General features: G+C 37.8%; 1 protein-coding gene across 1 annotated transcript in view; it reads right to left on the bottom strand.

The window, feature by feature from the left end:
- eys (eyes shut homolog) overlaps positions 1 to 15,479 on the bottom strand; it is a 140,041-nt gene that overhangs the window by 47,499 nt on the left and 77,063 nt on the right. The window contains exons 31-38 of the mRNA XM_051076578.1: positions 14,149 to 14,273; positions 13,432 to 13,556; positions 12,704 to 12,917; positions 7,530 to 7,720; positions 7,351 to 7,442; positions 4,567 to 4,717; positions 4,303 to 4,415; positions 3,550 to 3,803 (exon numbers count right to left, since the gene is read on the bottom strand). Of these exons, the coding sequence (XP_050932535.1) occupies positions 3,550 to 3,803; positions 4,303 to 4,415; positions 4,567 to 4,717; positions 7,351 to 7,442; positions 7,530 to 7,720; positions 12,704 to 12,917; positions 13,432 to 13,556; positions 14,149 to 14,273 (1,265 nt within the window). The remainder of the gene's footprint in view (positions 1 to 3,549; positions 3,804 to 4,302; positions 4,416 to 4,566; positions 4,718 to 7,350; positions 7,443 to 7,529; positions 7,721 to 12,703; positions 12,918 to 13,431; positions 13,557 to 14,148; positions 14,274 to 15,479) is intronic.

Raw genomic sequence — 15,479 nt, 5'->3', positions numbered from 1 at the left:
TCATTTCATTTAACCACTGTGTGTAAACCTGCACACTTACATTCACAGAATCTCACCCGTGTGTGGATATGCATATACAGCACATTAATGTACAATACACAGACACATAGACATGATCTATTTTATCATATCTGTAAGTGTTCTCCTGAACCTGCTTCATTGATTTAGTAGCTTTAACCTGTGTAACCTGCCTAACCAGCTATACACCCTATATTACATCTGTTGCATTTCCTCATTATCTCTACTGACTGTGTTGAATAAACAAACAATTAAATATTATATGCACTTATACTCTATGTGGGCTTTATTCCTAATCTGATCCATAGATCTAAGGATAAAGGATGTCACATTTGTAAAGAGTGTTCTTCTGAGTGTTTCGCATTGTATATCAAGTCAAATGATTAACCAATGATCTACATTAACATGTTTATTATTTTACAATTTAATTATAACATTAATTATATCAGTGACATTTAACCTTCTTCAACAATCATATAAGAGGCTGCAGAGACAAATACACAACCAATGTTTTGTCTTAGATACATGCTGTATGATATGTCAGCATTTCATCTAGGACACAAACAAGTCCACATCATTAGTCACTGGGATGATGTTTCTATAATTAGCTAAGAGCAGGGGTGACTTCTTTATTCTTCTCTTGTGGCTATTACTTAATTCAACAAGATGTGAGGACAAGGTTGTCACCCAGCCGAGTTGCAGTGGCAATACACATTCACTGACTTTGTCAGCACATAAACAGCCTCTGGACTCTGTCTGCGGGCTATCAGAACTACTGTTGCAAAGCACAAGACTGGATGAGTGCTCATATGAGATTGCACGGTGTAAAACCTGAGAGACTGAACTGCTTTTGAGGAAGAGCAATTCCACAAACTCAGCAGAAACGACTCTAAAAGGCCACTGCTGGTATTTAAAGAAAAAGTTTATGAGTGGTACAAGTTGAGGGATAAGCAGGGACTTACTTTATGGCCAGGGAAGGAAAAGGCTCCCACATTTTTATGATTGATTAGGAAAAAAGTAAAAATGAAATTACACATCTTTGAGAATGTATTATTAAATCAAGCATAACATTGGATTCATTTTACAGGTATAAATAGTGATGGGCACTTACTGTATGTATACATTATCTGATCATATTGGTAATAATGCATCTTTGGGTAACAAAGGTTCATTTTAATTTATGCAACCGGCTAGTGTGTGAATGTCACATGCAATGATATTTTGTGGCACACTAGTAATTACCCTTCTCTGAATGCTACAATGGTGAGAAATAAATGAATGAATAAATGAGTGAATAAATCAATAAATGAATCATATCCCTTGTTCTCTTCTGGCTGTTTAGAAGTTCGCCAAAGCATCTTTAATAATTGGTTTAGCAAAGCAGCTTCTGTCATGTAAGCGGGGGGGGGGGGCACCGCTTTCCTCAATGTAGCTGTCTCCCATGGGAAAAACAAATGAGAGTGAAGTCTTAAAAATAGCATCGTTTTTGTTACAGTGCCTGGAGAGACAAATAACATTTCAGTAGATTACTTAAACACCTGTAAATTAGCATTTTTAGAACACATGGCAGAGGTGTCAGATAAGGGTGTCAGGTGCACACGGGTGACTCAAGCCATGTTAATGATTGTTAACATTAGCTCTAAGCAGCATTCTGTCAGATTTCCATGTATTCCATGTACAAGATTATGCAATCGGCCTAAATCGCATACAAGGGGTTTTGAAGGTGAAAATCAATCTGGCTTCCATTCTTGAAACCCTTTGTAATGCTAATGAGAATTTCCATTGCTTCAAATATTCCCCAGGCTCAAAATGTACAGCACATATGACATTTGGTGGCCACTGTTATCCAAAACCCATTATTTAAAACCCATGACTTCTTAGTGCAGTGCTTTGGGGATTGCAGAGGAAGAGAAGTGTGTTTACATGAGGGAACAGGTGAGGAAAAGCAGAGAAACCCTCACCATCCTTGATGAGCTAGAAAAAAGTCCTACAGGATAATTCTTGGGTGACCATTTTGTAATAGGCACTGATGTATTTTTTTTCCACATGATTCCATATAATAGGTTACAGACTTCACTATGTTCACTATGTCCTGCCTCCCCCCTTAGTAACTGTTGCACATGGCAAATTTAATTCACAGTGATAACTATAGTACATTTAGCAGTTTTGTGCCAACTCATTTTAAAACACAAATACTACAAAATTGTCTTAATTTTGTGTTAATGGCCAAAAACAGTTTTTTTTCTGTAGTGTTGACTTAATTTGTAAGTACGGGAAAGGGAAACACAAGATCAGACTCTTATTTCATTCTATCATAATCATGTTTGGCTGCTTTGCTTACCCATTAGTTTGTATTTGATTCATTTCTACAAGAGGAAAGGCTTTTACAGTGTAGATTAAATGATGTGTTTGGCAAACATAATGCTTTGCTTGGCAACTTTGGCTTGGGTACTGAAGTGTAAACACAGTTAATCTGCTCCTTATACTTTTGCTCCCCTGTTTGGAAAGGCTAAAAAAAAAAAAAGAAAAGAAACCACCCTCCAAACTCTTGGCAAGCAGGCCTACAACTCTTACTACAGCCTCATGTACTCCAGCATGTGGAGAAGCCCAAAGCTTGTCAGACCTAGTTATGAATGCTATGATTGGACAATTACTGCTTGGGGGAAGGGTTTAGCAAACAAACTAAATACCCCTACATAGCAACACCCATAGTAACATATATTTAACATGTGTAATTAATGATTAACATATTTAATCTATGTCAGTGGTACCTTTTCAATACATGTTGGGGGATTAATCATATACTGTAGCTAGAGTGCAGTGGAGTGAACATGGCTATCACAACACTGCATCTGAAATGTCTCTCAGTCGAGAGCAGCTTGGCTTGTCTTATCAAGCGCACATGCAATTAATTCACAACTCGAGTGTTATTACTGTTGTCACTGACAGAAAATGACAATAACAGCAAAATACAGGATGCTCTTTTCTTAGCTGTCAAAGCATATCACGCAAGAGAGGAAGAAAGAAACGTCAGTAACAACAATATAAGTGCACAGAGAAGAAATCTGCAAAGGAAAAACTCCTTAGTATGTATGTCTAGTACTGCTGGAGCGGTGGGTACAAAATAAATATTTTTGGTGGGGACAGGGATGAGTGCTTTAGCTGAATGTTGAGCAAGTGCAGCAAGGTCGTATTCTCATTCCCAAAGAGCGTTGGAGGTGAACATGGGCACACAGCGATGGTTCAAGCTGCTTATATGGATCTTTCATTTCATTAATCATATCCTGAATAATTCACATCACTCAAAATTCCTAATGCAGCTGACTCTATTCTCCCTAACAGTGAAACCTATTAGCCAAAGAGGCTCAGCATATATTAACCAACATAATTTGTTGGCTGGCTCTTGATGATACCACTGGAGGTCACAGTACAGTAGGTTTTTAAGCGTTTTACTGCTTGTGTGTGTGTGTGTGTTTTATATATTATATATAAAAGCACTGTCAGTTAAAAACACTAAATGTACAAGCCTACCTTTCTCACAGAAAGTTCCAGTAAAATGAAGCGGGCAGTGACAGGAAGGCAGAGCTCCTCCAGGCAGCTGTGGCCGATGACATGTTCCTCCATTGTGGCAGAGACCGTCACGGCAAACTTGAGATTCATGCAGAGGATGTTTTGGTGTTTGTGTGGGAGCTGCCATTGCTGTTGTGTTCACTGTGCCAGGGGTGGTTGATTGAGTTGTCAAACTTGAGGAACTTGTGGAAGCTTCAGTGGCATCCAGTGTATATCTGTAAAATTAGACAAAATTTGGACTAGTTTAAAAGGTCAAAAATCCAATTTAACATTTGAATTATTTGCTTTTAAGGCTAAAAATATGACCTAGATTCTTGTGTACCCAATCCTACCCATTAAATGAGAATAAATATACTGTAAATGTAGTAATTTAACAAGCAGACAGATTTTTATCATAATCCAAAGATGAGACAAAAATTACCAAAAAAGTGCCATTTGTCACAATAACTGGTCGGATTTTCCCCAGTGCATCAGAAAATGGGACAGCTGGTGCTTGTGTTACACTACATGATCTAACTATCAAAATATTAACACACAGGTGTGTTATTATGTCTGGGTGACTTTCCTTGGGTGAATTTTTTGGTGCTTGTGCCCAGAAAAACTAAAAACCATACCGTACTGACAAAAAAACAAAAAACAAACTTTCATCAGAGGAAGAGACAGCAATGAAGGCATTGTTTTATTTATTTATTTTTTAGAGTCCGAGAACTTTACCTGCATTGGTTGATGTTGCTGCCAGCAATGGCATCAGATGTGTAAAAACTCCTCAGGTTATTAATTTCAATTATTTCAATGCAGCCAGTGTAGTTGTGAAAAGGTTTTGCTTTCTAAGAAAAAAAAAAACAACAGACATTTGATTTGTTTTTTTCATTATGCTGCAATTTTTATGATACATTATGCAACATTCACATACATTTTATGTATGTTTTTTCAGAAACTTATGATAGAAAGAAACCAGACAGTGCTTGTGAGTCTTACCTGACTGGGGGGATATCGTTGTGGCAGACCACCTGTGAAGACATGGTTTGTGCTTTGTATCATGTGTCCCAACCAGTAATTACTTGTGTTACTCTTGATTTTCTTATGGCCAGAAAGAGAGAGCTCTGCTTCACAAGGGGTCAGGTGTTGTCTGTAAAAGAGCATGAACACACATGTTTTAAACATATCATTTGGTGTTAAGAGAACAAGTATGTTGTAGCAATAGCTCTTTTAGTTATCTTTTACACATATGCATAACACATATCAGTTCTCCATCTTTAGAAACAATTTCACAAAACAAAACAAAAAAAACCCTAACAAAAAATGTCCATGGTTTCCAATAACTTAAAAATACCTTGAGAAAAGAAGAAAACAATTAGAAGAAAACCACTTTTGAGAAATTAAGTCTTCTGTGACGTAGTGACTTCTTTGACAGGAAAAAGTTTGGATAAAAGAAATGTTTTCTCTGGCTGAAAAATTCACTCTAAAACTAAACAAAACTTTTATTGCAGATGTAATGCAGCAATAGAGACTGGCAACTTCATCTTGCAGATAAAATATTATCTTAATTAATTAATTTTAATATGTGTTAAAAAATCTCTATAGTTATAACTTAACACTTGGTTTAATAGTTGCCCAAGAAAACAAGTGAATTATTGAATGCTGAGATTTAAAAACTGTGTTTAATTGTTTTGTTTACTCTGTTGATACATTCATTAATCACAATCCTTTTCTGTGGTGCTACGGCTGAACTCCATTTTGTTTTCTCTAAGTGTCTTATGAGCCTTGACACAACTATTTTGGACCCACCCCACAGCCATTCATAGATTTCAAAAACCAATTCTCCATTTTGAAACAACAGGGGAGAGCAGATAATTACCTAAGTGCAGATTCTGGACTAACCATCTGCAGCTTGAGGGTACTCAGGCCACAGATGCACAGTCTCCTCTCCAGTGTCTCCTGATACCCCTTGTTCCCCGAGTGGAAGTTAGGAGGTCCATGAAGCAATCTAGTCTGATTTGTTAAGCCTGTACTTTGCAGGCTGTTGCATATGCCGGCTAAACACTCGGGGCACTAACTCCAAGCTGCGTAAGTCCTTCCTCTAGAGCCAGCGTGGAGAAGCGGTTAATTTAGGAGCAGTCTGCCAGAGCGGCCTGGCCAGCAGCCAGAGGGCACTGTGCTCACTGTCCTTGAGAAGTCAGCCCCACTGGGTTTCTATTTAACATATTGAAAAGCGTCTTTGACGGGAAGATATATTAAAAGTCTATAATGAGTTAGGTGGTGACGTTGAGGATGGCCATGGTGTTGTAGCTCTGGGTCAAATCAGACAAAGATGGACGGACTCGGCCATCAGACAATTACAAAGAATTTGCTTTGTGACACCAGAAACCATTTTTCCATACTCCCAACCCTCTAGTTATGACAGCTCTCTTTCTTGCAATGTCTCAGAGGGGTTGGTACAGAACATTATGATTGATTCATACTGCTGTTGTATTTTTTTTTGTAGGAGGAAAAAAAAAAACAGGGGTGGAGCCTTGTAGCCCTTTAAATCTGATTGGCCTCTCTACATGCACTTGCATATTTAGGGCAGTGCAGCTTTTTGCCAAGAAACATGCAACCTTCCCAGTCAGCTTTGTTTCAACAGGAAATTATTTGTTCACCTTTGGCACAGTATGCTCATAAGCACCTCCAGTACCTTACCTTTTATCTGTGTTCATCTCATTTAGAATTTCATCTTCAGAATACCTTAATTTATTTCTGCCTCAGCCTTTCAGTCTTACCCTTTAAGATTAGTCAAAGAAAAAATAACAGTGTTTTGAAAATTATTATCTTTGTCCAAACAGAACTTCTGCTAAAAAAGGATGAAATGGCCCCGTGCAATGTTAAAAAGTCTCTATACTCTCTCCTTAAATGCAAAGTAAACTGATTTGATATGAGCTGAACATTAGCCGCTTTGTTTCAGCTTCCAGCTCATACATAATAAACTTTGTGTCTTGAAACCAAACCACAATCTTTCTCATGTCAGAACATAATGGAAAGGGCTGGCAGCAAGATTGCACATGGGCTTAGGAACAATATAACTAAAGGGGCCACAGCCTCACTTTAAATCATTTAAACATTGATTTTGTGCTCAGCTCTTGCTTGTTAATCTTTTCGTAATGAAAAACTGCAAATGAAGACTTCAGAACAGCCAATAAAACATGGTCAGTGATCACTAATGCATTTTAATAGGCACATTCTGACGTTTGTTTTAGTTCTTTAAAATGTAAGCCCATTTGCCCATTTGTAATAAAATCTAAATTCTCAGTCTAGTGATTCCTGCCAATAATGTGTGTTCGCCGGTATTACTCACAGCCCTTCTATGTATATATATATAACAAAAAATCTACCACACTTGAAATGAGTGGATAACTAAAGATCAAGTTAATACCACCTGAGGTGCTAATAGTATTTGAACGAAATTTGTGTATTACTAAGAGCTACTGTAAGTAGCTTATTATTGTGAATCTGCCTCTTTTTTTCTCAACAGAAAATATATTCTTGCCTGAGGCAGATGCATAACACACTACATCTGGGTTGACGTCTATGTTAATACACTTTGTAAATTAATAGCTACAAAATGAAATTATATCACTTCTGATAGAACATATTTTTTCCTCACACTGCAGTAGAATTTATTTTTGTATAAACAAGCTGAATATGAATTGACCACAGCACATATCTGAAAATCTGAAAATTCACAACCAGGCTCACAAGGTCAAAGAAATACCAAAGAGAACGTACCTGATATTAACAATGTGAACCATGCCATCATCAACACGAATTAATGTTTTGATTGGTGTAATCTCTTCCTCCTCATTACAGCAAAAGGCATACTGAAACATTTAAGACAAAGTATTTTATTAAGGTTGTTACTATAAACCTAACAATCATGAATAACAACTATTTCACTGGAACTTTACCTGTAAGATTCCATCCAAGACATAGAGTTTCATGAAAAAGAAATCACCATTTGCAGGCCCTTGGTCCACATAAAATATAGTTCCCTGGGCCACCTGGGTTTGGAATCTCACAGTAATATTGTTGAGTGCGCTGAGGTCAATACCCTCAAACTCCAGGTATGAATCCCCAAAGTACTGAATGTAGCTCAAATCTAGGAAACAAAAACATATAGAAAGCTGAGATGGAAACTGCAGACTGCAGTTTATGCATCTTTACTGTAAATTCTGCTAAGATTCTCTATTGATCCCTGGAAGAAGAATTCAACTTTTCACTCACTTCCTCCTCTGGGAGGTCAGTGCACAGGGTGAGATATAGAAGAGCTCCCACAGAATTATTAAAGATTCAGAGTTTAGCTAAGGACACCTCAGCAGGGCAGATGCTTGTTACAACTGAGGCTTGAGTACAGACCTTCTGCTTTTGTTGCAGCTACTACTGTATGTTACTGAATAAAATGTAAATGTGACCTCTGTCCATTAAATAACCATGGCAACATGGATGGAAAACAGCTTATAGTGACTAGTGCACAGTGCAGGGCGATTTATTATGAGAAATAGAGGCAAAAACTAGATTATTATTATTTTGAAAGGCTTTAGGGGTTCTTGGTAGCATCACAGTTTTTCTTTTGCTCACTGTACAGGCATACTGTAAATAGTCTTATTTGCAAAAAAGCTGTGAAGCATGCAAATGGGACTTTATTAGGTGAGAGAGGAGTCTTGGCTGAAATGAACGTATTCATACAAGTTTATTACATGCCTCATTTTATAGTGGAATAACTTGGCTTATATCATCCATGAGAATGGGCAATTATAGGGTATTTCAGGAAAAGTTCCACTGCCCGCCAGCTTATTGGGGGTAGTGACGCAGACAAACTTAAAAGACTGACTCAGACTGCAATTGAAGGCGAGCATTAGGGGTACTCATGCTCAATATATTTCTCATTTGAAGGAAGTAGTGCAATTTGTAGCAGAAAAGTCAAACGGCAGAGCTTGTTAAAATGAAAAGCATTCCTGGATGCACCTGTCTCATGCTCTATCTATTCTTGTCTGAAAAGGGAAAAAAAAGCATTATTGCACTAGAGAAATCAGCAAAGTTGTTGCCATGATTAATCGGGCAGCTGCAAGTGAGACCTTTATCAATATTTGTTACACGTCAAGTCCTAATAGGCCAGACCCTCTTTGATCTGACAGTGGGCCCCTCAAGGCATTTGGCAAACAAGCTAACCTAAAAACCCCCATTTTCTCTGGAGAGCAATATGACCAATACCCTGAGGAAAATCCCCCTGACAAAAAAAAAAAAAAAAAAGGTAAGAATTATCAGGAACAGACCCACTGTGATCTGTGAATTAATGAGGATAAATGCGCACAGCAACAATGCTGTGCTGTCTTCTGCTTCACTCCTGACAATGGAGTTTGCCAATGCTGATGATGGAAAATTACCCCTCAGAGACATAGCTATTCATTAATTTTAAAGCCTTGTTTAGTCTGATGTAGTCTTTGATGCAGTCTGAGGCTGCTGCCAGGAGGCAGTATCATGCCTCATTAGCAGTTAGCTTCAGTCTCTCCTTCAAAGGTCTCCTGTTTTTACCACTACCTTACATTCTCACACCAGATTTTTCATCCACACATCTCAACTAGTTGGACCAAATCTAAATTGTAAATGTGTACAATATAAACATTGTTTTTTTTCACTTTTCAATATCCTGTTATGCACAGATTCAGTATTTTTTTTTTTTTACTGTTAACATAATGCTGACCAAGCAGTTTGTCACTACTGTACTCTGTTCTAGCTTTGCTAGTTTCAGTAGAAAGAAAAGAAGTCGTCTCAGAGGGAATATTCCATCATATAAATCTTTCAGATCAGATATAATTAGGGGCAGTCTTAATACATGTCCATAAAAGAGGTGAGAAAATTGATATGAGTCATATTTAATGTAACATGGAGAGGTAGAGTGCAATGTTGCAGCACAGACTGTATAAAGATATCAGACAGATTAAAGCACAGGATATTCCACTAGAAAAATATATTTGGAGAAATGTGAACTTAAGATCAATTAATATGAGGATAGATGTTGGACGGCAATATTTAATTGATATAGACTTAATGTCCCTTTTGGTTAAAAAAAAAAAAAAAAGCCAGGATGTAAGTCCTGTTTTGTCCCTGATTTATTGGGTAAGGTAATAGACTGACTGATTGAACTTGTCACAGGACAGAGATAAAATACTGCTGAGGACCATTCTTGGACCCTTGTAATTTCAGAGCCCTGGGGGAAGGCAAAAGGTCATTGTGCACATACCAAAATGGCAGAAAAATGTCTTACATTTAAGCTATGTCATGTAGGAAGATTCAGTTGAATATCATTATACTGCTAAGATACACTGAGGAATTAAATTCTAAATATGACTTCTTTTTTTTTTCCAAATCTAGTGTCTAATTATACCTTTGTTGTCTGGTTTTAAAAATAACTGCTGAAATTACTCCAACACGCTGTACTGACAGTTACTATACAGGAGCACACAGGCCATAAACTGCAGCTGAAAATGACAAATTTAGATAGCTTTTTTCATCTTGCCCAGCCTTTTTCTCATGAATATGCATAACTGTGCACATTATGCGAATGTCATTATGACTCACTCGCAAGTTGTGTCACTGAATATATCAAAATTGTTACACACACAAATCAGGTGCTGCCAACTGAATTATAAACAAACTATTAAAAAAAAACAAAAAAAAAAAACAGAACAAATGCACACGTTAAGCTGGAGGTTAACAAGGTGACTGACCCAAAATGGGCACTTGCATGTTTGAAATGACCCTCTGGCTAACTTCTTACTCATCAAGCAGATTTTAGAGGAGCTTAAGTAATTTCATTTGCTGCACGTGGCAGCAAAAGATAACAGCTTCACCTGTGCTGCACTGATCACTCCAAGGAGAGTCAACCAAATCGTGGCTTAGCTGCACTAAGCCTCTCTCCACCAGCAGCAGTGTGCTTTCTAGATTCCCATCAGCTTTCATAGTGCAGAGTTAAAATACTGTGGAGCTCAGCATTGCATGTACAGTGATGAAAAAAAGGGGGAAAAAGAAGAAAGAAACCCAGAAGACAATCATCTCCATCTGTCGAATACGAGTTTGCTACTGAACTGAACTTAATATATTTTTTACATTGAAATTAAAACATAAAAGAAGTCAAGATTCTGACCAAATTCACATGTTCTATTGAGAAATTTTCCTCTACTGTCAGTGTACCATATTAACTATCTCCCCTATGTTTAAATTCCCATTGACTTGGTGTATTTCAAAGGTTGTGGAGCAGTCTTAGGTTTAAAGGAGCACTGTCTGAGTCTATTTCAAGCAGCACCAAGGGCACCGCATGCCTTTAGATGGTGACCTAGTTAGATAAACTCACGAGTTTCTGGGTCCTCTTGCTTTAAAACTTATTTACTTTGATTATACACTTACGTGTAAAAGAGCAAAGACATGTTTCAGTGTTTAGATGTTGGGGTTTGTTTTTCTTTACCAGTGTCTCGTGTACAAGTTTAACCCTCTCTGCACTGATGCAATATGCTCTGAATGAGGGCTGGATCAGGTGCAGTGGGGAGGACTCCATTATGTTTGGCCCACAGTGATTTTCAGAGTGTCGCACTGAATTGGTTCAAGCTTGTCTGTGTTCAATAGGTCTGTTTTACAGCTCTGTGAACAGTTTCAAAGGTAGACAGACCTCATCTGTCAAGGAGTAACAATCTGCCCAGCGCTCTGAATTCCTCCTCTCACATAGATGACTGAATCCAATACCAATAATGTATAACATATTCTGTACTGTGTCTGTCATTTGAGAGTTAAAGGATATAGCCTCAAATAATGATTGGACTTATCACTCTTGGAAATTATTGTTGCACTCTGGTGGGCAATACAAATCTAGATTTTAACAGGATTTTTTTTTCACCAGAGCTGCACAAACTACAACAATCTCTCAATCAAACCTAATATATCATCACCTGCTATGTCCCAAAGGCTCTAAAATCACATTTGGAGTACCAGCTCAGTGGGAGTCTCCTCTCCTTCGAAACTGGCAAACCTTGTGCAGCAAAAATGTTTGGTAGGAAGGACAAGGGAAGGATAGGTTTGTAATTTGTCAAAAAAAAAAAAAAAAAAAAAAAATCTGGACCACCTTCAGAACAAATTGATTGGTCTAATGACTTATCAGCTGAAATAATTTAGTGTCACATTCTTGCACACATAATGTTAATGGAAGTAATAGCATAGTAATAGGAGCTATGAGTTGATTGAGAAACGTTAATTTAAAATGATACACTGCCGTATTTGAGCTGATATATCATTAAGGTTATAGGTGTTATTCTTGGTAGGAAAATAATTGTTCATCAAAATGAGTGTCTTTCCAGAAGCCATGGGTCTGTGTTTCAGATTTATATTAATATTATAATATTAAGATAAAGCACTAGAGAAACTTCTTACATGTATGCAGACTGCAGCATGAATGTAGAGAACCCAGGGGAGGAAGCAAATTACTGAAGAAAATTAGCAATTCAACAATGTAAAAATACTCACAAGTACTACATACATAATGCATACAATACTATCAAAAAAAAAACAAACTAAAAAAGTACAACTACTCCCCCCACGGAGGAATTACCCAATTAGTGTTTTGTTATTATTAGATTGTTATTACTAATTTATTAGATTGTTATTACTAATGTAACAACATGTATCCAGCAGTTCAAAGCCATTGGGGTCAGGGCCCCTCCAAGGGTTCACCATGTCAATCTGAGGAGTCATGAGATGAGTCGGTGAGAAGGAAAAACTAACTTCTATTATGGAAACATGTATTTAATTTTTCTTTCTTCCTTTTTTGTGAAATACTGGATAATTTTACCTCTTTGGATCTCAAGCAGTTATTTAGATGAAGAGTCATACTGTATTTTATGCTTATTATGTTTTTTTTAATCTGAAAAGCAACCAAAAATTATAGCTGCTACAATAACCAGTACACTATTTCCCTCTACAGTGTAGTGGAGTAGAAGTGTAAAGCAGCATAAAATGATACTCAAGTACCTCAGTATTGCATAAATGTACTTCTCACCACTGCATAAAAGACATGCATGCACAGAGTTGTCCATACCTGTGGTTTGCTCAGCTGTTGCTGTTGGGCTAAGTGTTGGAGTTGGCACTCTAGGTGTGGAGCTGCGAGAGATGTTCTTGACTACAGTCGCCAAGGGAACAGCATCCGTAACAGGAGGCAGGCAACTGACCTTGTTGATGCCATCTACACAGGAAAATGCTTCTGGACATGGATTTGACAGGCAGTCATCATAGTTGTGCTCACAGTTTTTCCCCTGTGAATGTGAAATAAACAGCCTTTAGATGAGTCATGTAACTCTACAATTAGATGCTAAATGGCAAATAATGTTTGCAGCTTTAATAATAAAGTTTGCATTAGGTAGGAAACATGATGATAAAAAAAACTAACTTAATAGCTGTGTGATGCAAGATAGCATCTTATAACTGACTAGTCAAATTCAGATTATTTTTATTATGTGCAACATTTTTTTCTAAGTAACTTTTACAGGTGTGAAGTGCTTATATAAAGCAGTTGCAGCGGTAGCAACAAATATAAAAAATGTCACATGTGCTGTATGAGAAGGGCACCTCATGTCTCTGCTTCAAAAAGGGAATAATAAATAATAAATGATGATTAGACTATGAACAACAAAGCAAAAGGAACACACTAATTTTAACAGTGCAGCAAATTAGTGCCAAGGGAGGACTTGAGAGTTGAGGGTGCAAAAGGGTAAAGGCTACAAAAAAAAAAAAAAGATGTGAGATGGGGAATAAGGTGGGGAGCCTCACCACAAATCCAGGACGACAGAAACAGGTGTAGCCATAGCCTGGATCATTCTGAATGCATATCCCCTGGTTGCAGGGCTGTGGAAGGCACTCATTAATGTCATCCTCACAGTGAAGGCCTGTCCAACCTGCCAGGAACAAAAGCCCACAGAGTGCCGTGGTGAGCCCAGGCTCTCCCACTTCCACCCTCTGAAGTGAATATCAATCAGATTCTCCTACATTGATTTGCTTCTTTTTGGGTTCACACACATACACAGACAAGAAAAGGCTTTCACTAAAGAGTAAGATGCCACATACATTTTAATGAGGTGAGGCTGTATCGTCTTTTTATCACTGTCTTTTTTAGTACTGTATGACTACAAATTCCTCCCTGGAGAAAAGTGGATGACTTTTGAATGGCTTTGAGGCACAGAAGCTATGCAGGCATTATGCTAACCTTTAGTCACACTTTATATGCCCCCTTTCAATCCAATATGGGCATTCTCTAAGTATCAAGATGGTTTACATATGGTAAACTGTACTGTACTCTACTACATCTGGGGCACAGTAAGAACATTAAGTGCTCTTGTTCCCTTCAAAAATGTCTTGCCATCTAGGCTATGTTTTTATGAGCAACAAAGGTTTCCTGTAACAGGGCTTATACAGGGGGAAAAGAACCTGATTTGGTTACCTGATTTCAAAGTAAACTGAGAAACTCACAGGATTGTCTGGGTGACTCACCTGACCTGCAGTGGCAGACGTAGCTATTAATAAGATCTTGGCAAATGGCACCATTGTGGCAGGGAGCTGAGCAACATTCGTTAACATCCACTTCACAGAAATCCCCCATGAAACCTGGTGGACAGCTAAGAAAACATATCATACTTTAAAACTGTGAGGCTGTCTCACAGCGCTGTCACTTCCCTCTTCTTGTGAGTCTGACACACTGTATCCAAGAACCGCTTGTTTTCATTATTTATCAGAAAGCACTACAACTTTTTTAAAGTCAGCTGCTGCTTCTTACTTCAAATTATATTATTACAAACAAAATCAGCTTGTTTGGAGTCAGTAAAGCAGACAATAAACTAAACAGGATTCCATTAAAGCTGATGAGCTGCTGTGAGTTGTCTATCCACCAGATCACATTTACCTAAATGCCCTGTGGTCCCATAATGTGGGGGGTGGAAAGGAGTAAGCATTATGCTGGGGTAAAAATTCACACACATAGTTATATTTAACATAAGCACTGCTTTTCATTCATTTATCATCTCAACCCCCACATGATATTCTTAAAATGGTTCTTCAGGGACTTAAAAAGTATCTGGAGCCATGTAGTGATTTTACAGTGACATCATCAAGACGATTTTACAGTGGTCCTAGAGTAACATAAAGTTTCTGTGACTTATTGTCAGATTTATAGCAGGTAACTTTATTGAACTTTGCGACTTCCATTTGTGACTTTTTTTTTTGTTTTTTTAAAGCAAATACTGTAATATAACTATGGTATAGTAGGCTATGTTTTTCCAGCTACTGTATCAGTGACATGTCCATGGTAAAGTACTTTTGGGTTCAGGCATTAACAGCACATTTTCATACCAGCTGAATGAGGTTCAGAGAAAACACTGTTCTCATCTGATGATGTTGCCAATGCACTGCTCTCAAACTAAGAGCCCTGATAGTTGCCCTCTATAGGCCCTCTATGTGTTAATATCATTAGTACTGTTAAGCACACCAAATGAGAAAAGTCACTGCTCAAAACTCAAATTAAGTTCACAAACTAAGTAAGATAACAAACTTGAAATCACCCTATTTGAGGGGAAGCTAAAACAGAATTGATTAATTCAGCAATGCACAAAACCCACAGGTAAAGTGGAAATACTTTTCTGTTGAGGCCTTGGTGATGTGCACAGGATAAGCTACACCCTGAGCAAAAAGAGGTACCACTTGATTCTGCAGATGTCATCCCCACTGGCTTTCAGTTTTGTAGATGAACAATCATCTTCCAGATGGATAATGAACCTGATAATGCATCAAAGCTACCTGAGGCCAAGGAGGGCCAAGGTCTGCTAACT

This window comes from Lates calcarifer, linkage group LG16_LG22, assembly GCF_001640805.2.
Source record: "Lates calcarifer isolate ASB-BC8 linkage group LG16_LG22, TLL_Latcal_v3, whole genome shotgun sequence".
NCBI lineage: Eukaryota > Metazoa > Chordata > Actinopteri > Centropomidae > Lates > Lates calcarifer.
The sequence above is the reverse complement of the archived record's forward strand: the minus strand, read 5'-3'. Positions and strand labels throughout refer to the sequence as shown.